Genomic DNA, 24,200 nt, shown 5'->3' on the forward strand with positions numbered 1-24,200 from the left:
GGTGTTTTTATCTTATTCGCCATGGACTTTACAGCGTCCCAGAACTTTTTTGAGTTTGTGCTACAGGATGCAAATTTCTGCTTGAAAAAGCTTGCCTTAGCTTTCCTAACTGCCTGTGTATATTACTTCATGACTTCCCTGAAAAGTTGCATATCACGGGGGCTATTCGATGCTAATGCAGAACGCCACAGGATGTTTTTGTGCTGGTCAAGGACAGTCAGGTCTGGAGAGAACCAAGGGATATATCTGTTCCTGGTTACATTTTTTTGAATGGGGCAATCTTATTTAAGATGGTGAGGAAGGCACTTTTAAAGAATAACCAGGCATCCTCTACTGATGGGATGAGGTCAATATCCTTCCAGGATACCCGAGCCAGGTCGATTAGAAAGGCCTGCTCGCTGAAGTGTTTTAGGGAGCGTTTGACAGTGATGAGGGGTGGTCGTTTGACCGCAGACCCATTATGGATGTAGGCAATGAGGCAGTGATCGCTGAGATCTTGGTTGAAAACAGCAGAGGTGTATTTGGAGGGCAAGTTGGTTAGGATGATATCTATGAGGGTGGAACTAAATGGTTGGTTAAGGCAAATTGAGCAGGGCTATACGCTCCACAGTGAAATAAGACAATAATCACTATCCAGTACAGTAATGGACAAGGCATTAATGTTAGGGTGAGGCATGCGTAGCCCAGTGATCATAGGGGTCCAGTGAGTGGTTGGGCTGGCTGGAGACACGGCGATTCAGACAGCTAGCAGGCCGAGACAGAGGAAAGACTGATTTAGCCTCCACGTGCGTTGATGTTGATAGACCAGTCGTGATGGATTAGTAGGGTTCCGAGTAGCAGAGGGGTCCAAGTCCAATAGGCAAAATAGATATAGTGGCCCAAGAAATTGGCCGATGGATCTATTCAGCTAACAGTCCAATATGCTCTAGCCAGCTAGCGGGCCGTGGTTAGCAGGCTAGCAGATGGGCATTCAGGGGACGTTGCGACCTAGGGGCCAGTTGAGTACCCCCTCGAGCAGATTACGTCGGTAGTCCACTCGTCAAGGATCGGCGAGGTTCAGTGCCCCGTACCGGCAGTAGAAGGGGTCAGGGTATTGTAGCCCAGGAGTGGCTGATGGGCTCTTCAGCTAGCCGGGAGAATAGGCCTAGCATGGGCTAGCTCCAGGCTAATTGGTGCTTGCTTTGGGACAGACGTTAGCCAGGAGTAGTCACTCGGATTGCAGCTAGCTAGCTGCGATGATCCATGTGAAAGGTTCAGAGCTTGCGGTAGGAATCTGGGGATATGGAGAGAAAATATGTCCGGTTTGAGTCGCGTTGTACAAAGTGGTGAGAGCTTTCCGAGCTAAAGGTTAGCTGATGACCACTAGCAGTGGTTAGCTGACTACTAGCTAGTAGCTAGTGAGCTAGCTAGCTTCTGTTGGGGGATTCAGGTTCCGGAGGTAAATAAATATACTTTAGAAAAAACAGATCCACACCATGTTGGGTGAGGTGGGTTGCAGGAGACTATTATGAAGGTGAGGTTTAGAGAAATATAAAAAAGATATGCGAAGAAAAAAATATAAAGGATATATACATGGGACACGGACAAGATGAAGGACAAAGACGTCTGACTGCTACGCCATCTTGGATTTGCAGATAATCTTGTTTCTCATGGACTGAGAGTCTTTAGGTGCCTTTTGGCAAACTCCAAGCAGGCTGTCATGCGCTTTTTACTGTTAAGTGGCTTCCATCTGGTAACTTTACCATAAAGGCCTGATTGGTGGAGTGCTGCAGAGATGGTTGTCCTTCTCGAAGGTTCTCCTATCTCCACAGAGGAACTGTGGAGCTCTGTCTTAGAGACCATCCCTCCCTGACCAAGAACATTCTCCACCGATTGCTCAGTTTGGCCGGGCGGCCAGCTCTTGGTGTTACGGTGCGTGAATGAGGACCCAAAAGCGAATCAACTTAAACAGAGCTTCTTTAATTACCAAACATAGGTAGGCTCAGATGGACCGGCAGATTCCGACAGGACAGGACAAGGTTACAGCAAACATGACGACAGTCTGGTTCAGGCATGAATGACACAAACAAACAAGAATCCGACAAGGACAGGAGCAGAAACAGAGAGAGATATAGGGACCTAATCAGAGGGAAAAAGGGAACAGGTGGGGAACGGGGTGAATGGGTAGTTAGAGGAGACAAGGGACAGCTGGGGGAAAGCGGGGGAGAAAAGGTAACCTAACACGACCAGCAGAGGGAGACAGGGTGAAGGGAAAGGACAGAGACAAGACAACATGACAGTACATGACAGTACCCCCCCACTCACCGAGCGCCTCCTGGCGCACTCGAGGAGGAAACCTGGCGGCAACGGAGGAAATCATCAATCAGCGCACGGTCCAGCACGTCCCGAGAGGGAACCCAACTCCTCTCCTCAGGACCGTACCCCTCCCAGTCAACTAGGTACTGATGACCACGGCCCCGAGGACGCATGTCCAAGATTTTACGGACCCTGTAGATAGGTGCGCCCTCGACAAGGATGGGGGGGGGGGGGGGAAGACGAGCGGGGGCGCGAAGAACGGGCTTAACACAGGAGACATGGAAGACCGGGTGGACGCGACGAAGATATCGCGGAAGAAGAAGTCGCACTGCGACAGGATTAATGACCTGAGAGATACGGAATGGACCAATGAACCGCGGGGTCAACTTGCGAGAAGCCGTCTTAAGGGGAAGGTTCTGAGTGGAGAGCCAAACTCTCTGACCGCGACAATATCTAGGGCTCTTAGTTCTACGCTTATTAGCAGCTCTCACAGTCTGCGCCCTATAACGGCAAAGTGCAGACCTGACCCTCTTCCAGGTGCGCTCGCAACGTTGGACAAAAGCCTGAGCGGAGGGGACGCTGGACTCGGCGAACTGAGATGAGAACAACGGAGGCTGGTACCCGAGGCTACTCTGAAAAGGAGATAGCCCGGTCGCAGACGAAGGAAGCGAGTTGTGGGCGTATTCTGCCCAGGGGAGCTGTTCTGACCAAGACGCAGGGTTGCGAAAAGAAAGACTGCGTAAGATGCGACCAATAGTCTGATTGGCCCGTTCTGCTTGACCGTTAGACTGGGGGTGAAAGCCGGAAGAGAGACTGACGGAAGCCCCAATCAAACGGCAAAACTCCCTCCAAAATTGAGACGTGAATTGCGGACCTCTGTCCGAAACGACGTCTGACGGAAGGCCATGAATTCTGAAAACATTCTCGATGATGATTTGTGCCGTCTCTTTAGCAGAAGGAAGCTTAGCAAGGGGAATGAAATGAGCCGCCTTAGAGAACCTATCGACAACCGTAAGAATAACAGTCTTCCCCGCTGACGAAGGCAGTCCGGTGACAAAATCTAAGGCGATGTGAGACCACGGTCGAGAGGGAATAGGAAGCGGCCTGAGACGGCCGGCAGGAGGAGAGTTACCGGACTTAGTCTGCGCGCAGACCGAACAAGCAGCCACGAAACGACGCGTGTCATGCTCCCGGGTGGGCCACCAGAAACGCTGGCGAATGGAAGCAAGCGTACCCCGAACGCCAGGGTGGCCGGCTAACTTGGCAGAGTGAGCCCACTGAAGAACGGCCAGACGAGTAGGAACGGGAACGAAAAGAAGGTTCCTAGGACAAGCGCGCGGCGACGGAGTTTGAGTGAGTGCTTGCTTTACCTGCCTCTCAATTCCCCAGACAGTCAACCCGACAACACGCCCCTCAGGGAGAATCCCCTCGGGGTCAGTGGAGGCTACTGAAGAACTGAAGAGACGAGACAAAGCATCAGGCTTGGTGTTCTTAGAGCCCGGACGATAAGAAATCACGAACTCGAAACGAGCGAAAAACAGCGCCCAACGCGCCTGACGCGCATTAAGTCGTTTGGCAGAACGGATGTACTCAAGGTTCCTATGGTCAGTCCAAACGACAAAAGGAACGGTCGCCCCCTCCAACCACTGTCGCCATTCGCCTAGGGCTAACCGGATGGCGAGCAGTTCGCGGTTACCCACATCATAGTTACGTTCCGACGGCGACAGGCGATGAGAAAAATACGCGCATGGGTGGACCTTGTCGTCAGAGAGGGAGCGCTGAGAAAGGATGGCTCCCACTCCCACCTCTGACGCGTCAACCTCGACAACGAACTGTCTAGAGACGTCAGGTGTAACAAGGATAGGAGCGGATGTAAAACGATTCTTGAGGAGATCAAAAGCTCCCTGGGCGGAAACGGACCACTTAAAGCACGTCTTGACAGAAGTAAGGGCTGTGAGAGGAGCTGCCACCTGACCGAAATTACGGATGAAACGACGATAGAAGTTCGCGAAGCCGAGAAAGCGCTGCAGCTCGACGCGTGACTTAGGGACGGGCCAATCAATGACAGCTTGGACCTTAGCGGGATCCATCTTAATGCCTTCAGCGGAAATAACAGAACCGAGAAATGTGACGGAGGAGGCATGAAAAGTGCACTTCTCAGCCTTCACAAAAAGACAATTCTCTAAAAGGCGCTGGAGGACACGTCGAACGTGCTGAACATGAATCTGGAGTGACGGTGAAAAAATCAGGATATCGTCAAGGTAAACGAAAACAAAGATGTTCAGCATGTCTCTCAGGACATCATTGACTAATGCCTGAAAGACAGCTGGAGCGTTAGCGAGGCCGAAAGGAAGAACCCGGTATTCAAAGTGCCCTAACGGAGTGTTAAACGCCGTCTTCCACTCGTCCCCCTCCCTGATGCGCACGAGATGGTAAGCGTTACGAAGGTCCAACTTAGTGAAAAACCTGGCTCCCTGCAGGATCTCGAAGGCTGAAGACATAAGAGGAAGCGGATAACGATTCTTCACTGTTATGTCATTCAGCCCTCGATAATCTATGCAGGGGCGCAGAGACCCGTCCTTCTTCTTGACAAAAAAAAACCCCGCTCCGGCGGGAGAGGAGGAGGGGACTATGGTACCGGCGTCAAGAGCTACAGACAAATAATCTTCGAGAGCCTTACGTTCGGGAGCCGACAGAGAGTATAGTCTACCCCGGGGGGGGGGGGTGGTTCCCGGAAGGAGATCAATACTACAATCATACGACCGGTGTGGAGGAAGAGAGGTGGCCCTGGACCGACTGAACACCGTGCGCAGATCGTGATATTCCTCCGGCACCCCTGTCAAATCACCAGGCTCCTCCTGTGAAGAAGAGACAGAGGAAACAGGAGGGATAGCAGACATTAAACATTTCACATGACAAGAGACGTTCCAGGAGAGGATAGAATTACTAGACCAATTAATGGAAGGATTATGACAAACTAGCCAGGGATGGCCCAAAACAACAGGTGTAAAAGGTGAACGAAAAATTAAAAAAGAAATGGTTTCACTATGATTACCAGAAACAGTGAGGGTTAAAGGTAGCGTCTCACGCTGAATCCTGGGGAGAGGACTACCATCCAGGGCGAACAAGGCCGTGGGCTCCTTTAACTGTCTGAGAGGAATGTCATGTTCCCGAGCCCAGGTCTCGTCCATAAAACAGCCCTCCGCCCCAGAGTCTATTAAGGCACTGCAGGAAGCTGACGAACCGGTCCAGCGTAGATGGACCGACAAGGTAGTGCAGGATCTTGAAGGAGAGACAGGAGTAGTAGCGCTCACCAGTAGCCCTCCGCTTACTGACGAGCTCTGGCCTTTTACTGGACATGAAGTGACAAAATGACCAGCGGAACCGCAATAGAGACAGAGGCGGTTGGTGATTCTCCGTTCCCTCTCCTCAGTCGAGATGCGGATACCTCCCAGCTGCATGGACTCAGCACCCGAGCCGGCAGAGGAAGATGGTAGTGATGCGGAGAGGGAGGCGACGGAGAGCGCGAGCTCCTTTCCACGAGCTCGGTGACGAAGATCAACCCGTCGCTCAATGCGAATAGCGAGTTCAATCAAGGAATCCACGCTGGAAGGAACCTCCCGGGAGAGAATCTCATCCTTTACCTCTGCGCGGAAACCCTCCAGAAGACGAGCGAGCAAGGCCGGCTCGTTCCAGCCACTGGAGACAGCAAGAGTGCGAAACTCAATAGAGTAGTCTGTTATGGATCGATTGCCTTGACATAGGGAAGACAGGGCCCTGGAAGCCTCCTCCCCAAAAACAGATCGATCAAAAACCCGTATCATCTCCTCCTTAAAGTCTTGATACTGGTTAGTACACTCAGCCCTTGCCTCCCAGATTGCCGTGCCCCACTCACGAGCCCGTCCAATAAGGAGAGATATGACGTAGGCGACACGAGCAGTGCTCCTGGAGTAAGTGTTGGGCTGGAGAGAAAACACAATATCACACTGGGTGAGGAACGAGCGGCATTCAGTGGGCTCCCCAGAGTAACACGGCGGGTTATTGATTCTGGGCTCCGGAGATTCGAAAGCCCTGGAAGTGGCCGGTGGATCGAGGCGGAGATGGTGAACCTGTTCTGTGAGGTTGGAGACTTGGGTGGCCAGGGTCTCAACGGCATGTCGAGCAGCAGACAATTCCTGCTTGTGTCTGCCTAGCATCGCTCCCTGGATCTCGACGGCTGAGTGGAGAGGATCCGAAGTCGCTGGGTCCATTCTTGGTCGGATTCTTCTGTTACGGTGCGTGAATGAGGACCCAAAAGCGAATCAACTTAAACAGAGCTTCTTTAATTACCAAACATAGGTAGGCTCAGATGGACCGGCAGATTCCGACAGGACAGGACAAGGTTACAGCAAACATGACGACAGTCTGGTTCAGGCATGAATGACACAAACAAACAAGAATCCGACAAGGACAGGAGCAGAAACAGAGAGAGATATAGGGACCTAATCAGAGGGAAAAAGGGAACAGGTGGGGAACGGGGTGAATGGGTAGTTAGAGGAGACAAGGGACAGCTGGGGGAAAGCGGGGGAGAAAAGGTAACCTAACACGACCAGCAGAGGGAGACAGGGTGAAGGGAAAGGACAGAGACAAGACAACATGACAGTACATGACACTTGGTGGTTCCAAACTTCTTCCATTTAAGAATGATGGAGGCCACTGTGTTCTTGGGGACCTTCAATGCTGCAGAAAAGTTGTGGTACCCTTCCCCAGATCTGTGCCTTGACACAATCCTGGCTTGGAGCTCTACGGACATTATATAGACAGTTGTGTGCCTTTCCACATCGTGTCCAATCAATAGAATTTACAACAGTGGGACTCCAAGTTGTAGAAACATATCAATGATGATCAATGGAAACAGGATGCACCTGAGCTCAATTTTGAGTCTCATATCAAAGGGACTGAATACCTAAGTAAATCATGTTTTCTGTTTTTTATTTGTAATAAATTTGCAAACATTTCTAAAAACATGTTTTCGCTTTGTCATTATGGGGTATTTTGTGTAGATTGCTAAGGATTTTTTATTTAATCAATTTTTGAATGAGTCTGTAACGTAATAAAATGTGAAAAAATGTAATGGGGTCTGAATCTTTTCCGAATATTCATAATATTCATAATATTTTTTTAAAATGTTAGATAGAATATTTTGTTCTGAAAGTTTTAGGAACAAAAAAATATATGTAACACCCCAGGTGTTATCGTGCTTTGTGGCATAGAATCAGACCAACTATCCTTCTAGCATTATAATAAGGATTCATTCACTGTGAGTGAGTGATAGGCTACATTTCAAAGAAACCTCTTCATGGATTCTGCCTGAGATAGTCGCTGTCCATTTTCCGGTGGTGCTGAATTTCAAATTACGATCGGTTTGCTGTCTGCTTTAATGTTGCTAAATCTCCGAAGGACCTATCACTCGATTGTTTAACTTGTCATGTAAAATACTTTGAATTAAATATGTATGGTTTAAAATCGTGTTTAACAATGTAGGTAATGTTGTTCTCAAATAATGTAGCTATTTGCTGAAACTGCATAAACATCTCTCAATCTAAATACAGTATCTCATATTACTCTCTCATGTTCACTGATGTTTGAATGTTATTTTACTATCCTAATTTATTTAATATTGTTTTACTATCCAAATGTATTTTATATTGTTTTACTATCCTAATTTATTTCATATTGTTTTACTATACTAATTTATTTCATATTGTTTTACTATCCTAATTTATTTCATATTGTTTTACTATCCTAATTTATTTAATATTGTTTTACTATCCAAATGTATTTTATATTGTTTTACTATCCACATTTTTTTCATATTGTTTTACTATCCTAATTTATTTAATATTGTTTTACCATCCTAATTCATTTAATATTGTTTTACTATCCTAATTTATCTATCTTAATTTGATATTTATCTATCTTCATTTTATATTTATTTATCTTCATTTTATATTCATCTATCTTCATTTTATATTTGTCCAGAAATGTATTGTTCTTATCTTTCTCACTGTTTTATTATTGTATTTATGTAAGTGAAGTACATTGAATTGCATTGTTTATGGTAAGAAATGTGCTATGTAAATAAAGTTTTATTTGATAAATCAAGTGCTACAATAAAATGCTATTTGCATGAACATGCCATGGGGTGCATCGTTTATATTATGGTTGGTGGCTCATTCTTTGATGGTATGCACATATTACAGTGTAGCTTTAAAAATCTGTAGAGGACAGCCTCTGGATGGTGATATGGTTTTGTATCATTTCTAGGGTACAAAAGATCATGAAGCATGCGATCACACCCCTATGAAAGCAGATTAAGAAATAGAATAGTGTGCATGTTGAGGTGAGACAGCTACTGTAAATGAACAAGTGAAAGGACATGACAGGACAATTGCATAAAGGAACAAGAGACCATATTTGTATTTCAGTATGACATTTATTGAGCAAATGCTGCTGGGAAATAGTTCATGATGAGTAAAGACATGGGATTGCAAACTGTAGCACCTCATTTAAGTTCGCTATTTAAATTCAAGTCCATCCTATGCATACAAGAATGTATGTGTGCGCATTTACATATTTATTTTCAATTGCACTCATTAGGTAAACACAATAGATACTGATAAAAAGCATGTTTAAGGCTCAGAGTTTCTTCAAGGTTCTTAATGCTTTAGTTGCTTCGGGTACTGTATGTTTATGATCATCAGTACATTGCACCATTGTCTTTCTCATTCTTCACTATATTGTGTTGTAGACGATTGTATTTTTGGCTCAGTTGGTATCTTCACATAAAAAGGCTAGTCCTTTTGAACATGTGTCTCTAAAGTGGACCGTCCAACCCAGGCACCCCTTTTTGAATTAACATTTGAATGAACATACATTTCTATCACTCTCCCACCCACATACAGTATCTAAACTGTAAACCTTCCATCCATACATACAGGTTAGAGCGGAGGGGTCTCCCTCCCTGAGCTAGCATGCAGACGCCCCCACCCGTGAGCCCTCCCGTGAACTGCAGGGAAACATAAAGACAATTAATAATCTGTCCCACTATCACATTTTCCTGATATAATCTGCAGCAAAACCCATTTAAAGCTTTCTCTCAACATGCATTTTTTAAACGTTAGCTTTGTCACATCATATGGCTTCTCTCGTTGCTTTTCTGGATGTTTGAGAGTGGTTCTCTTTATTACATCGCTCTAGCACTATGATTTCTTTGTTATGTTAGTTCTGGGTTGATTGCTTGTTGTCGTGTCATCTTTGTTCCTCCTGAGTGGGTTGGATGGAGCGCAGTTACTCAGTTTCAGTCACCACCTTGACGGACTGGGAAGAGTGTTTCTCCATCTTCTTGCTGGAGACTGTCTTCTCCTGCATCACATCCTCAGACTCCTTCACAGTCTCGGTGACAGTGACAGATTTGGTGACATGCTTGGCTCCATCCTCTCCAGTGGTAATGGTCTCCACCGTTTTGGTGATGACCACCTTCTGGTCCTTTGGATCATCTTTCTGGTCCGGGTCATCTTTAGTGGGGCTCTCGTCCACTCCATTTGAGATAACATCCTTCTCCTCTGCCTCTTTCCCACCCTCATCCTTCTTGTCCTTGTCCTCTGGGGTAATCTTCTCCACATCTCCGTTCATGGCTGCGTCTTTCTTTTCTACCTTCCTCTCTTCCTCTGAATCACTATTTTTGTCTACTTTCTCTTCTGCAGCCGTGGGGGCCTCTGACATTGGAGCTTCTGGTTTGGGGGCCTCACCCTTAGGGGACTCTGCCTCAGGGGATCCTAAATTGGGGGATTCAGATTTGGGGGATACTGTATGTTTTGGGGATTCCGATTTTGGGGAGCCAGCAGGTTTGGGGGATTCAGAAGTAGGGGATGCAGCAGGTCTTGGGGATTCAGATTTAGGGGATCCAGCAAGTTTTGGGGATTCAGATTTAGGGGATCCAGCAGGTTTTGGGGATTCAGATTTGGGGGATCCAGCAGGTTTTGGGGATTCAGATTTGGGGGATCCAGCAGGTTTTGGGGATTCAGATTTGGGGGATCCAGCAGGTTTTGGGGATTCAGATTTGGGGGATCCAGCAGGTTTTGGGGATTCAGATTTGGGGGATCCAGAAGGTTTTGGGGATTCAGATTTGGGGGATCCAGCAGGTTTTGGGGATTCAGATTTGGGGGATCCAGAAGGTTTTGGGGATTCAGATTTGGGGGATCCAGCAGGTTTTGGGGATTCAGATTTGGGGGAGCCATCAGATTTAGGGGATCCTGCAGGTTTTGGGGATTCAGAAGTAGGAGATCCAGCATGCTTTGGGGATTCAGATTTAGGGGATCCAGCTAGTTTTGGGGATTCAGATTTAGGGGATCCAGCAGGTTTTGGGGATTCAGATTTAGGGGATCCATCAGGTTTTGGGGATTCAGATTTGGGGGATCCAGCAGGTTTTGGGGATTCAGATTTGGGTGATCCAGCAGGTTTTGGGGATTCAGATTTAGGGGATCCAGCAGGTTTCGGGGATTCAGATTTGGGGGAGCTAGGTTTTGGAGATTCAGATTTGGGGGTTACAGCTTTGGGAGATTCATGTTTGGGGGATCCAGCTTTTGGTGACTCAGACTTAGGCGACCCAGCCTTTGGGGATTCAGCTTTTAGGGAGTCTGGCTTGGAGGGCTTTGGGGACTCAGATTTCTGGACCTCAACTTTTGGGGCCTCACTCATGGGGGCTTCTGTTTTGGGAGCCTCTGTCTTGGCTACAGCTGCCTTCTCATCTGTTTTGTCTTCTTTCTCATCCTTTCCTTTCTTCTCATCTTCCTCATCCTTATCATCTCCATCTTTGGATCCTTTGTCACTACCTGCATCTTCATCTTGATCATCACCCTCCTCTTCTCCCTCTCCCTCTCCTGTCTCCTCTTCTCCTCCGCGTCCCTCCTTCTCTCCAGCCTTCTCTTTGTCAGGAGAGGCCTTTGATTCTGGGGCTTTGGAGCACAGGACTGTCTCCTCTAATTCCCCCTCTCCTTCTCCCTCATCACCACCTTCTGTATCATCTCCCTTCTCACCCTCACCCTCTTCTCCTTTCTCACCCTCTTCTTCTTTTTCTCCCTCTTCCTCTTCATCACCACCTTCTTTGTCCTCCTCTTCCTCCTCAGCAGGTGTGCTGGAGCTAACTTGGGCTTCAGTGGAGGCTACAACCTCTTCTGATTCACCCTCTCCCCCTTCTCCCTCTGCTTCTTCTCCTCCCTCTTCTCCCTCATCCTCTCCTTCATCTGTTGCCTCTGCCTCCAGAGTGGCAGAAAACTCCTGGGCCATCTCAGCCAGGGCCTGGTCCATCTCATCCTTCTCATCCTCTACCCTGGTCTCCTCGATGATCTCCTCTACAAACTTATGCTGGACTTTCAGTTTGGGAGGCTCATACTTGGACTTCTTAGAGGAGGTGACGGTGTGGCGGTAGGGGAAAGTGCTAAAGTGGGTCTCTTCACCTTCTAGGAGTTTCCTGCAAGAACAGTAGAACATGAGATATAGTTTAGTGTAGGCCGAATATAAAAATGTAGTTTCTATATATAAATGAGATCTTTATGTTTTTATTACACATGATATATTAAAAAAAAAGTTTTTTCAATGTTAGTCCTAATTAGCGCTCTGTTGTCGCACTGTACCTGTATGCAGCAATCTCAATGTCGAGGGCCATCTTGACATTGAGCAGGTCCTGGTACTCACGCAGATGACGCGCCATCTCCCACTTCGTGCCCTTGAGCTCATTATCCAGCTGGTGGATGGTCTCCTGCAGAGAACAAGACCGAGAGACACAAGCTGGTTAAGAGCTATTATTTCTTATGCCTATATGGAACCCTGAAATAATACTTGGTTATTTATTTCTGGTGTAGGGAAGACACGTTTCTCCATAAGGACACTGCTTTCTAAACATCATAAGAAAACGATCAAAAATACAATGTCATATTTTGTGATCCTGGTAATTACTTAACAAGCACATTTACACTTGTATAGGCCTACATTTGAAACAGCACTTTGAGATTCCAATAAAATATCATTGCAATAACAATTGAAACTGTGAAGTCCTCCTGTCTCATTTATGAAAAGTGAAAGTGCAAATAATTGGATAGATTGGACTGTTGTTGTGTTAAATAATGTATTCTGACGCAGTGAACAGCACTGTGTTTCAAGGGCCCCGAGTCTCTGGCTCAGCAACGAAAAAATAACAAAAAACAGTCTGCTGCATTATGTCTTCCCAACCCAAGTGTCGCTGCTTATGCGTAGCCTAATGATCCAACATTTGGAGATGTTAAATCTGTGTCCATAAGATGTCAGCATTGTGCCATTTAGGCTATCTAAAGCAAATGCGCGGACACCACTATTGGGCAGAGTTTATAGCCTAGTTAAAAGACATGCATTTAGGGCCCACATAATAAAACAATTTAGTTCGTTCAAAATCAAACTAATACAATATGTGGGGACACAATGCAAGTGTGTGTCTTTCTCTCTATCAAAGTAGGGGACTCTCCTTATAAGTAGACCTACATTTAAAATAAGAATAAAAACCCCAAAGGTGTGGTGATAATTTTCTCAATTTGAAATCAACGAAAAACACATCTTATTATATAATATATTCTCTCTACTACATTGCTTCTCTTTACACAAAGAATACAACTTTATAGAATACCTCACCATTAAGCCTGTGGCTGGAGGTTTCTGTATGAAAATAATGCCTACAGCGGGTCTCATCATACCTGCAGGCTGGACAGGTCGTTGTTGTGTCGGTCCTCGATGTCATTCAATTGCCTCTCCAGTGACTCCCTGGTTCCACGGACGGACTCTAACTCCACGGTCTTGGACTGAAGCTGGCGACGGTAGTCTGCTATCTCATCACGGGCGGACTTGATTGCATCTTTGTTTTGTGCCGCAGCATCAGTGAGCTTGGAATAGCGGCACATGAACCAGTCCTCCACCTGCTGCAGGTTCTGGTTGGAGTGGCCCTCGAGCTGGGTGCGGATCTCCCGGAGCGCCTCGGTGATGTCCGTCTTCTGGATGTCTTTCCTCTCCATGGTCACCTGCGACGCCTGCACCTGGGCGAACAGGTCGCTCACCTCTTCTGCGTGGTTGTTGCGGATAAAGGCAATCTCGTCATGCAGTGACTGAACTTTCTTCTCCAACTCTGACTTCACCAAATCAGAGTCGGTCATATCTTTTTTCAACGCCCGGATGATGCCTTCCGTCTCATCCCTGATGCGGGCTTCCTCATCGAAGCGGTCCCTAATTCTCTGGATGTCATCCTCGACGTGGTCCGTGTCGAGCTGGATCTGCGCTTTATCGTGGTGAATCTGCTCCAGCATGGAGCGCAGCTCCTGGAGTTCCTGGTCGTATAAATCGCCTAGCTGGGATTGTGACACCTGCTTCTGCCGCAGCGTCTGGATCTCCTCTTCGATCTGGCTGTTCTGCTGCTCCAGGTAGTGCACCTTGTCGATGTAACCGGCGAATCGGTCGTTGAGCCCCTGGAGCTGCTCTTTCTCGTTGGAGCGCTTGTAGTCTCCGTTCGTTTGATTGAAATCAACGCTGTCGGCGGAGCTGAGGAGTGTGGAGCTGTACGCTCTGGCTACCGGCACATTGACGCTCCTCTTGTAGGAGGAGGTCATCGTGGAGCCTGGGCTTGCCCGGGACCAGGACTGAGAACGGAACCCGCTGGAGGGTGTGCCAGTGGAGCGGCCGTAGGTGGTCCTACTATCCATACTTCTCCTGAATGGACTCCCTATCGTGTCCACCGGGTGGTAACTCATCCGGCCAGACCAGGGGTTGCGTGTGCAGATGGAAGGGAAGGTGTCGGAGGTGGAGGAGTGGGGCGAGTATGTGTTTGCAGGTGCGTGGTGGATGGCGCTCACAGCATTCTTAGTCTCACCGGATGTCCTTTATATAGGACAAGCATATCGCTAACGAGGCAGAGACTGTTTTTACTGGCCCATTGATCGAACGGAGGGGGAGGGCCATGTCTCAACCCTCCATACTCTATGTAAGTGAAACACTACTTGAGTGTGTGAGGGTTCGTGGGTGGCCGTTTGAAAGCAGAGGAATGATCACACATAGGGAGAAAAAAGGAAATGGGGTGATTATAATTAGGATGTTTGGGATAGCCTATGTGTCCTTGACGTTGATGTGTTTATCATTTGTCTCTTGTCATATAGTTTCCTCCAAATTTTGAACATTCGAATTAGAGAGAAAATTATACATGCATCTCTGCATTTGCTAATTCAACCAGCCAATATGGAGCAGTTCAATGACCCATGTTAATTATTATTTCCCCTAGTATTAGTTAGCAAAAACGGTTATACCAGAAATGATCAATTTACCGATGCAATTTAGAGCGATAGCAATATCGTCTCCATGGACAGCACCAGTCCGTCAGACTCCAATATCAGCGCCATGGACAGCGACTTAATGCAGCAAAACACCATTACCGTCCTTTTCAAGTGTTTGAAAAGTGTTGAAAATGTTTCTCTCAAATTGAACAGAATGATTGATCATTAAATGAATTGAATTAATAATGTATATTTGCCTATGAACATGTGCAAAGCGAACCAATTTCATATATTGATGTTTTGCTTGTGCTAAGTCTTCAATAATAGGTGATTGATTACTTCTTGACAGGAAACCTCCCAAAATCAAAGGGATTACCATCAGTGACCTACTGATGATGTATAAAGTGAGACTACCATGAGGGGGTTGGTTCAAACAATATGATGCATTTATGTGACCACTTGCTACTTTCAGGAAGTGTTGAAGCATTAATCATAGTTGTAGTTATTGACAGCTATTGGTATAGATTACAGTTATGATCAGCCTGTGCTTATATGCAAGTCATTTACCCCATTCAATAGTATATATCACCTTCATAATGTATATCATAATGTCTTATGGACAAACTTGCCCTTTAATTTTGAGCCATTTCAAACCAAAGCATTTCTGTAGTGATGAATAGGCATCCAAACTGCAACATAGTTTTTTTTCTGTAATTACATTCCTCAGAATGACTTTGTAACTTTATCGTCCAACTCTAACAATGATGGGAAACACGTTGATTAATATGGTTTCACAAACAGATACAGAATACAATGCATAAGTTACAGTCTTTGGGTTGCGGATGAGAGCACAGGGGATAGAGAGGCTGCTATCTCCTCACTGCATTGAGATGTTTTCTATAAGGAGTGAAGCTGCAGTGTTGGTTGACAGATCTGATTGGCTGTAGTCTGTTGTCAGTCTTATTGATTCCCATTCAGTCCTGCTCTACCCATTTCAGAGGTAACTAAGGTCATTGCAAACCCTGCAACTGATGCAGGTAATGCAACAAAATGGCTGCCTCTGGTTTTGGCCAATTGACTGCCTTCAATGACAATATTTCATCCTATGAAAACCAGGGATTAAAATTCAAAAGGCACTTGCACATCTGAGCTATCTTTGTTGCAGGCATATGGTAAGAATTGAATAACATGAGAAAAAATAAGAAACCTGCACACTGCTCTTGCTAGTATCACTTAATAAAGAGCAGTGTGCGGGTTTCTTCTTTTTTCTCATCCTATGAAAACCAGCAAAACTATTTTTGACAAACGGCAAGGCTATTTTTGCCTCCCAGAACATTATTACCCACAAAAATATTTAAATTGTTTGTCAGGATTGATTCAGATTCTCCAGTCTCGTTTAAAAACCCTTGTTTTATACTACAGTTAAGAGGGAAGAATAAATGATTCCCATATAATTGCACTATAACGGTGACAAACGGTGCCCACAAACTGTTAAGGCCTATATAAAGCTGTCCCAACAGCAGAGTCCCAACAGCAATCCCAACATCTTACCACTACTAGACCTGGTTATCAACGGAGCCTTGTCTGGCAGCGAAACAGTTCATTCAGCCTCATTTACTGCTTAAAAAAACATAGTTGATATGGCTGACTTGCTTAAACAAATATGGTTTCCAATGACAATTTAGATGTATGAACTATGACATTAGGGGACGACAAGCGGATAAGAAGCAATCCGTAATTTCAATTAAGACATGAGAGAGCAAGGACGGACGTGGTCGATATAACTATTTGTTTCGCACTTTGAAATGTACAGCGACACAATTCAGAACATGGGTTGTTCTTATAGTGTTCTCCCTGTACACCAAGTCAGAACAATAGGCTAAATAAAGGGGCCATATAAGCAGACAATGAAAGCTCTTACAATATTCAATGATTACATTTCTCTAAAACAGGTTATAGGCTACATGTGCACCACCAAGTCAGATCAGTAGGCGAAATTAAGAGGGGAAAATAGACCAAATTATTAGGGTGAGGCACGTTGGCTACTAACAGCTTACTACACAACATACACTTAGTATTACTTTCTTTGCTATAGGATACATATCTTCCTGGCATATTAATCAAAATCAAATCAAATCAAATCAAATGTATTTATATAGCCCTTCGTACATCAGCTGATATCTCAAAGTGCTCTACAGAAACCCAGCCTAAAACCCCAAACAGCATGCAATGCAGGTGTAGAAGCACAGTGTCTAGGAAAAACTCCCATGAAAGGCCAAAACCTAGGAAGAAACCTAGAGAGGAACCAGGCTATGTGGGGTGGCCAGTCCTCTTCTGGCTGTGCCGGGTGGAGATTATAACAGAACATGGCCAAGATGTTCAAATGTTCATAAATGACCAGCATGGTCCAATAATAATAAGGCAAAACAGATGAAACTGGAGCAGCAGCACGGCCAGGTGGACTGGGGACAGCAAGGAGTCATCATGTCAGGTAGTCCTGGGGCATGGTCCTAGGGCTCAGGTCCTCAGAGAGAGAGAACGAAAGAGAGAAAGAGAGAATTAGAGAGAGCACACTTAAATTCACACAGGACACCGAATAGGACAGGAGAAGTACTCCAGATATAACAAACTGACCCTAGCCCCCCGACACATAAACTACTGCAGCATAAATACTGGATGCTGAGACAGGAGGGGTCAGGAGACACTGTGGCCCCATCCGAGGACATATCATTTATGCAGCAGCATACAAGACATTTTTGGACTCGCCTTGTTGTGCTGTGATCACTTGAACAGGAAGGTGGCACTACGGTCCTTCGTGGGCAAATTTTGTTATCAAAGTCTGGCATTCTCTGGATTTATAGTGCTTTCAAGACAACTGGGAACTCGGAAAAACAAGGTTGAATCATGATCTTCAGGTCGTAGCTCTAGGAAGACGCCCGAGTTCCGGATTTCCAATTCCGAGCTGGATGACCGTTCAAAACATATTTGCTTCATTGACAGCATGACCAATGCTGAATGTCTATAATTTTAAACTTGGAAAAGAGACCCTTAATCCCAGATTTGGGCCCACACAGCCACTCCACTGAATAGCAGTTAGCCACTGATTCCTTCCAAACTGTAACGTCTGCATCCAACTCATACTTCTAAACACTTAGATCCTGGAACGCAGCCCACTTTCCTGCTCACTCTCCAGATCCCAATCACCTGAATTCTAATCACCTGTTCACACACCTGCATGTCATCATCCCACACCATTTAGTTCAGTTCCTTGTACCCCATCACTGTGAGGTATTGTTTGTTTTGAGACACATTTCTTTTGGAGCTCTGTTTTTTCTTGTCCTTCATGCCTCCATATATTATAGTTTTTGCCTGCCTCACTCACGACACCTTTTGCCTATTCCCTGCCTGTACTTTTGCCATTTTGGACCTACCGTGTATGACCTTCTGCCTGCCCCTGGAACTTGCTGCTACCTGCCTCCTCCAATGGTCCCTGCTCTGCGCTTGAAACCAGCTCTCTGTCTCATATTGTGTTCATTACAGAATACCTCACCAAACACGACAGAATGATTCAGCAGAGCTGCAGGACAGGAGGAATGGCTCAACGAACTCTGCAACCTCCTTCACCAGTCCATTCCTGCTTCATCCATATCAGGTGCCACAGCCTCCTCTCGTTCATCCTCCAATATATCTATGCCTAATAAATATGACGGCTCCCCAGGGAAATGTCAAGGATTTCTCATGCATTATAACCTGTACATAGACCATCACCTCACTGACTTCACCTCTGACAAAGACAGGGTGGACTGCATCATCTCCCTACTCACAGGCAAAGTTCTGGATTGGGTCACAGCCCTGTGGGCCGCTCAAAGATCTAATCTGTCCTCTGAATCACGTTTCCATGCTGAGTATGCCCTTGAGTTCAGCACCATGGCTGCCAGCAGTGGATGGAGTGAACCAGCACTCCTTACAGTCTACAGGAGGGGTCTTAATCGGGAGTTACAGACCAAACTGGCCTGCAGAGGAGATTTAACGGACGTAAACCAATACATCCGGATGTTCATATCCATTGGCAACCTACTGGTGGACCACAGACCTATAGAGTCGCCCATGGCCTGCAAGTCTTCCACGCCCTTCTCTCGTCCACCACTGTCCAATAGGCCCCAACCCATGCAACTCGGCGCAGCCCGTTTCCCACAGAGTCCATCAATGTAGCTCGTCTGGAGGTTAGTTAACACAGTGTCCAAAGAAGGGCCAGAGGTATACAGAATGGTGTCATCTGCGTAGAAGTGGACCCACAGCAAGAGCGAGATCATTGATGTATACAGAGAAGAGAGTCGGCCCGAGAATTGAACCCTGTGGCACCCCCATAGAGACTGCCAGAGGTCCGGACAACAGGCCCTCCGATATGACACACTGAGCTCTACCAGAGAAGTAGTTGGTGAACCAGGCGAGGCAATCACTTGAGAAACCAAGGCTGTTGAGTCTACCAATAAGAATGTGGTGATTGACAGAGGCGAAAGCCTTGGCCAGGTTGACGAATACGGCTGCACAGTAATGTCTCTTATCGATGGCGGTTATGATATCGTTTAGGACCTTGAGTGTGGCTGAGGTGCACCCATGACTAGCTCTGAAACCAGATTGCATAGCGGAGAAGGTACGGTGGGATTCGAAATGGTCGGAAATCCGTTTGTTAACTTGGCTTTCGAAGATCTTCGAAAGGCAGGGTAGGATAGATATAGTTCTGCTGCAGTTTGGGTCTAGACTGTCTCCCCTTTTGAAGAGGAGGATGACCGTGGCAGCTTTCCATTCTTTGGGTTTCTCAGACGATACGAAAGAGAGGTTGAACAGGCTTGTAATAGAGGTTGCAACAATTTCGGCAGATCATTTTAGAAACAGAGGGTCCAGATTGTCTAGCCCGGCTGATTTGTAGGGTTCCAGATTTTGCAGCTCTTTCAGAACATCAGCTATCTGGATTTGGGTGAAGGAGAAATGGGGGAGGCTTGGGCGAGTTTCTGTGGGGGGTGCAGGGCTGTTGATCAGGGTAGGGGTAGCCAGGTGGTAAGCATGGCCAGCCGTAGAAAAATGCTTGTTGAAATTCTCAATTATAGTGGATTTATTGGTGGTGACAATGTTTCCTAGCATCAGTGCAGTGGGCAGCTGGGAGGTGCTCGTTTTCTCCATGGACTTTACAGCGTCCCAGAACTTTTTTGTGTTTGTGCTACAGGATGCAAATTTCTGCTTGAAAAGCTAGCCTTAGCTTTCCTAACTGCCTGTGTATATTAGTTCCTGACTTCACTGAAAAGTTGCATATCACGGGGGCTATTCGATGCTAATGCAGAATGCCACAGGATGTTTTTGTGCTGGTCAAGGACAGTCAGGTCTGGAGAGAACCAAGTGCTATATCTGTTCCTGGTTACATTTTTTGAATTGGGCATGCTTATTTAAGATGGTGAGGAAGGGACTTTTAAAGAATAACCAGGCATCCTCTACTGACGGGATGAGGTCAATATCCTTCCAGGATACCCGGGCTAGGTGGATTAGAAAGTTCTGCTCGCTGAAGTGTTTTAGGGAGCGTTTGACAATGATGAGGGGTGGTCGTTTGACCGCATACTCATTATGGATGCAGGCAATGAGGCAGTGATCGCTGAGATCTTGGATGAAAACAGCAGAGGTGTATTTGGAGGGCAAGTTGGTTAGGATGATATCTATGAGGGTGGAACTAAATGGTTGGTTAAGGCAAATTGAGCAGGGCTATAGGCTCCACAGTGAAATAAGACAATAATCACTATCCAGGACAGTAATGGACAAGGCATATTGATATTACGGAGAGGCATGCGTAGACCAGTGATCATAGGGGTCCAGTGAGTGGTTGGACTGGCTGGAGACACGGCGATTCAGACAGCTAGCAGGCCGGGACAGAGGAAAGACTGATTTATTCTCCACGTGCGGTGACGTCGATAGACCAGTCGTGATGGATTAGCAGGGTTCTGAGTAGCAGAGGGGTCCAAGTCCAATAGGCAAAATAGATATAGTGGCCCAAGAAATTGGCCGATGGATCTATTGAGCTAACAGTCCAAAGTGCTCTGGACAGCTAGCGGGCCGTGGTTAGCAGGCTAACAGTTGGGCATTCAGGGGACGTTGCGACCTAGGGGCTAGTTGAGTACCCCCTCGAGCAGATTACATCGGTAGTCCAGTCGTCAAGGATCGGCGAGGTTCAGTGTCCCGTACCGGCAGTAGAAGGGGTCTGGGTATTGTAGCCCAGGAGTGGCTGATGGGCCTCTCCAGCTAGCCGGGAGAATAGGCCTAGCATGGGCTAGCTCCAGGCTAATTGGTGCTTGCTTTGGGACAGACCTTAGCCAGGAGTAGTCACTCGGATTGCAGCTAGCTAGCTGCGATGATCCATGTGAAAGGTTCAGAGCTTGCGATAGGAATCCGGGGATATGGAGAGAAAATAGGTACGGTTTGAGTCGCGTTGTACAAAGTGGTGAGAGCTTTCCGAGCTAAAGGTTAGCTGATGACCACTAGCAGTGGTTAGCTGACTACTAGCTAGTAGCTAGTGAGCTGGCTAGCTTCTGTTGGGGGATTCAGGTTCCGGAGGTAAATAAATATACTCTAGAAAAAACAGATCCACACCATGTTGGGTGAGGTGGGTTGCAGGAGACTATTATGACGTTGAGGTTTAGAGAAATGTAAAAAAGATATGCAAAGAAAAATATATAAAAGATACAGTAGGGCAAAAAAGTATTTAGTCAGCCACCAATTGTGCAAGTTATCCCACTTAAAAAGATGAGAGAGGCCTCTAATTTTCATCATATGTACACTTCAACTATGACAAAATTTGAAAAAAATCCAGAAAATCACATTGTAGGATTTTTTATGAATTTATTTGCAAATTATGGTGGAAAATAAGTATTTGGTCATCTCTATACTTTGTTATATACCCTTTGTTGGCAATGACAGAGGTCAAACGTTTTCTGTAAGTCTTCACAAGGTTTTCACACAAGGTTTTTTGGCCCATTGCTCCATGCAGATCTCCTCTAGAGCAGTGATGTTTTGGGGCTGTTGCTGGGCAACACAGACTTTCAACTCCCTCCAAAGATTTTCTATGGGGTTGAGATCTGGAGACTGGCTAGGCCACTCCAGGACCTTGAAATGCCTCTAACGAAGCCACACCTTCGTTGCCCGGGCGGTGTGTTAGGGATCATTGTCATGCTGAAAGACCCAGCACCGTTTCATCTTCAATGCCCTTGCTGATGGAAGGAGGTTTTCACTCAAAATCTCACGATACATGGCCCCATTCATTCTTTCCTTTACAAGGATCAGTCGTCCTGGTCCCTTTGCAGAAAAACAGCCCCAAAGCATGGTGTTTCCACCCCCATGCTTCACTGTAGATATGGTGTTCTTTGGATGCAACTCAGCATTCTTTGTCCTCCAAACACGACGAGTTGAGTTTTTACCAAAAAGTTATATTTTGGTTTCATCTGACCATGTGACATTCTCCCAATCTTCTTCTGGATCATCCAAATACTCTCTAGCAAACTTCAGACGGGCCTGGACATGTACTGGCTTAAGCAGGGGGACACGTCTGGCACTGCAGGATTTGAGTCCCTGGCGGTGTAGTGCGTTACTGATTGTAGGCTTTGTTACTTTGGTCGCAGCTCTCTGCAGGTCATTCACTAGGTCCCCCCGTGTGGTTCTGGGATTTTTGCTCACCGTTCTTGTGATCATTTTGACCCCACGGGGTGAGATCTTGCGTGGAGCCCCAGATCGAGGGAGATTATCAGTGGTCTTGTATGTCTTCCATTTCCTAATAATTGCTCCCACAGTTGATTTCTTCAAACCAAGCTGCTTACCTATTGCAGGTTCAGTCTTCCCAGCCTGGTGCAGGTCTACAATTTTGTTTCTGGTGTCCTTTGACAGCTCTTTGGTTTTGGCCATAGTGGAGTTTGGAGTGTGACTGTTTGAGGTTGTGGACAGGTGTCTTTTATACTGATAACAAGTTCAAACATGTGCCATTAATACAGGTAATGAGTGGAGGACAGAGGAGCCTCTTAAAGAGGAAGTTACAGGTCTGTGAGAGCCAGAAATCTTGCTTGTTTGTAGGTGACCAAATACTTATTTTCCACCATCATTTGCAAATAAATTCATTAAAAATCCAACAATGTGATTTTCTGGATTTTTTGGGGGGACTGTGTTCTTGGGGACCTTCAATGCTGCAGAATGCTGCAGAAAAGTTTGCTGCAGAAAAGTTTTGGTACCCTTCCCCAGATCTGTGCCTCGACACAATCCTGGCTTGGAGCTCTACGGACCTTATATAGACAGTTGTATGCCTTTCCACATCATGTCCAATCAATTGAATTTACAACAGTGGGACTCCAAGTTGTAGAAACATCTCAATGATGATCAATGGAAACAGGATGCACCTGAGCTCAATTTTGAGTCTCATATCAAAGGGTCTGAATACCTAAGTAAATCATGTTTTCTGTTTTTTATTTGTAATAAATTTGCAAACATTTCTAAAAACATGTTTTCGCTTTGTCATTATGGGGTATTTTGTGTAGATTGCTAAGGATTTTTTATTAAATCAATTTTTTAATGAGTCTGTAACGTAATAAAATGTGAAAAACCTAATGGGGTCTGAATCTTTTCCGAAGGCACTGTATGTCATAATATTTTTTTTAAATGTTAGATAGAATATTTTGTTCTGAAAGTTTTAGGAACAAAAAATGATATGTAACACCCCAGGTGTTATCGTGCTTTGTGGCATAGAATCAGACCAACTATCCTTCTAGCATTATAATAAGGATTCATTCACTGTGAGTGAGTGATAGGCTACATTTCAAAGAAACCTCTTCATGGATTCTGCCTTAGATAGTCGCTGTCCATTTTCCGGTGGTGCTGAATTTCAAATTACGATCGGGTTGCTGTCTGCTTTAATGTTGCTAAATCTCTGAAGGACCTATCACTCGATTGTTTAACTTGTCATGTAAAATATTTTGAATTACATATGTATAGTTTAAAATGTTGTTCTCAAATAATGTAGCTATTTGCTGAAACTGCATAAACATCTCTCAATCTAAATACAGTATCTCATATTACTCTCTCATGTTCACTGTTGTTTTAATATTATTTTACTATCCTAATTTATTTAATATTGTTTTACTATCCAAATGTATTTTATATTGTTTTACTATCCTAATTTATTTCATATTGTTTTACTATACTAATTTATTTCATATTGTTTTACTATCCTAATTTATTTCATATTGTTTTACTATCCTAATTTATCTATCTTCATTTTATATTTATCTATCTTAATTTGATATTTGTTTATCTTCATTTTATATTTGTCCAGAAATGTATTGTTTTTATCTTTCTCACTGTTATTATTTTATTTTATGTAAGTGAAGTAAATTGAATTGCATTGTTTATGGTAAGAAATGTGCTATGTAAATAAAGTTTGATTTCATAAATCAAGTGCTACAATAAAATGCTATTTGCATGAACATGCCATGGGGTGCATCGTTTATATTATGGTTGGTGGCTCATTCTTTGATGGTATGCACATATTACAGTGTAGCT

At 45.4% G+C, this 24,200-nt stretch overlaps 1 protein-coding gene across 1 annotated transcript; it reads right to left on the reverse strand.

Annotated features, from left to right (window-relative positions):
* Positions 1-8,750: 8,750 nt before the first annotated feature.
* On the reverse strand, positions 8,751-14,201 carry LOC110522901 (neurofilament medium polypeptide). The gene is made up of 3 exons (XM_036977180.1): positions 13,059-14,201; positions 11,970-12,094; positions 8,751-11,806 (listed from the first exon to the last, which is right to left on the reverse strand). The coding sequence occupies exons 1-3, from the start codon at positions 14,100-14,102 to the stop codon at positions 9,625-9,627; spliced, it is 3,351 nt and encodes a 1,116-aa protein (XP_036833075.1). The 5' UTR covers positions 14,103-14,201; the 3' UTR covers positions 8,751-9,624.
* Between the last annotated feature and the right edge of the window lie 9,999 nt (positions 14,202-24,200).

The sequence above is a fragment of the Oncorhynchus mykiss genome, chromosome 5, assembly GCF_013265735.2.
Source record: "Oncorhynchus mykiss isolate Arlee chromosome 5, USDA_OmykA_1.1, whole genome shotgun sequence".
NCBI classification, from domain to species: domain Eukaryota; kingdom Metazoa; phylum Chordata; class Actinopteri; order Salmoniformes; family Salmonidae; genus Oncorhynchus; species Oncorhynchus mykiss.

Excerpts from the sequence above, each read along its gene's own strand:
- LOC110522901 (XM_036977180.1), bottom strand. The coding sequence starts at position 14,102 with ATGAGTTACCACCCGGTGGACACGATAGGGAGTCCATTCAGGAGAAGT. Across the intron at positions 12,095-13,058 it reads ACGACCTGTCCAGCCTGCAG|GAGACCATCCACCAGCTGGA; the intron begins GTATGATGAGAC and ends TGTTCTCTGCAG. Across the intron at positions 11,807-11,969 it reads ATTGAGATTGCTGCATACAG|GAAACTCCTAGAAGGTGAAG; the intron begins GTACAGTGCGAC and ends CTGTTCTTGCAG.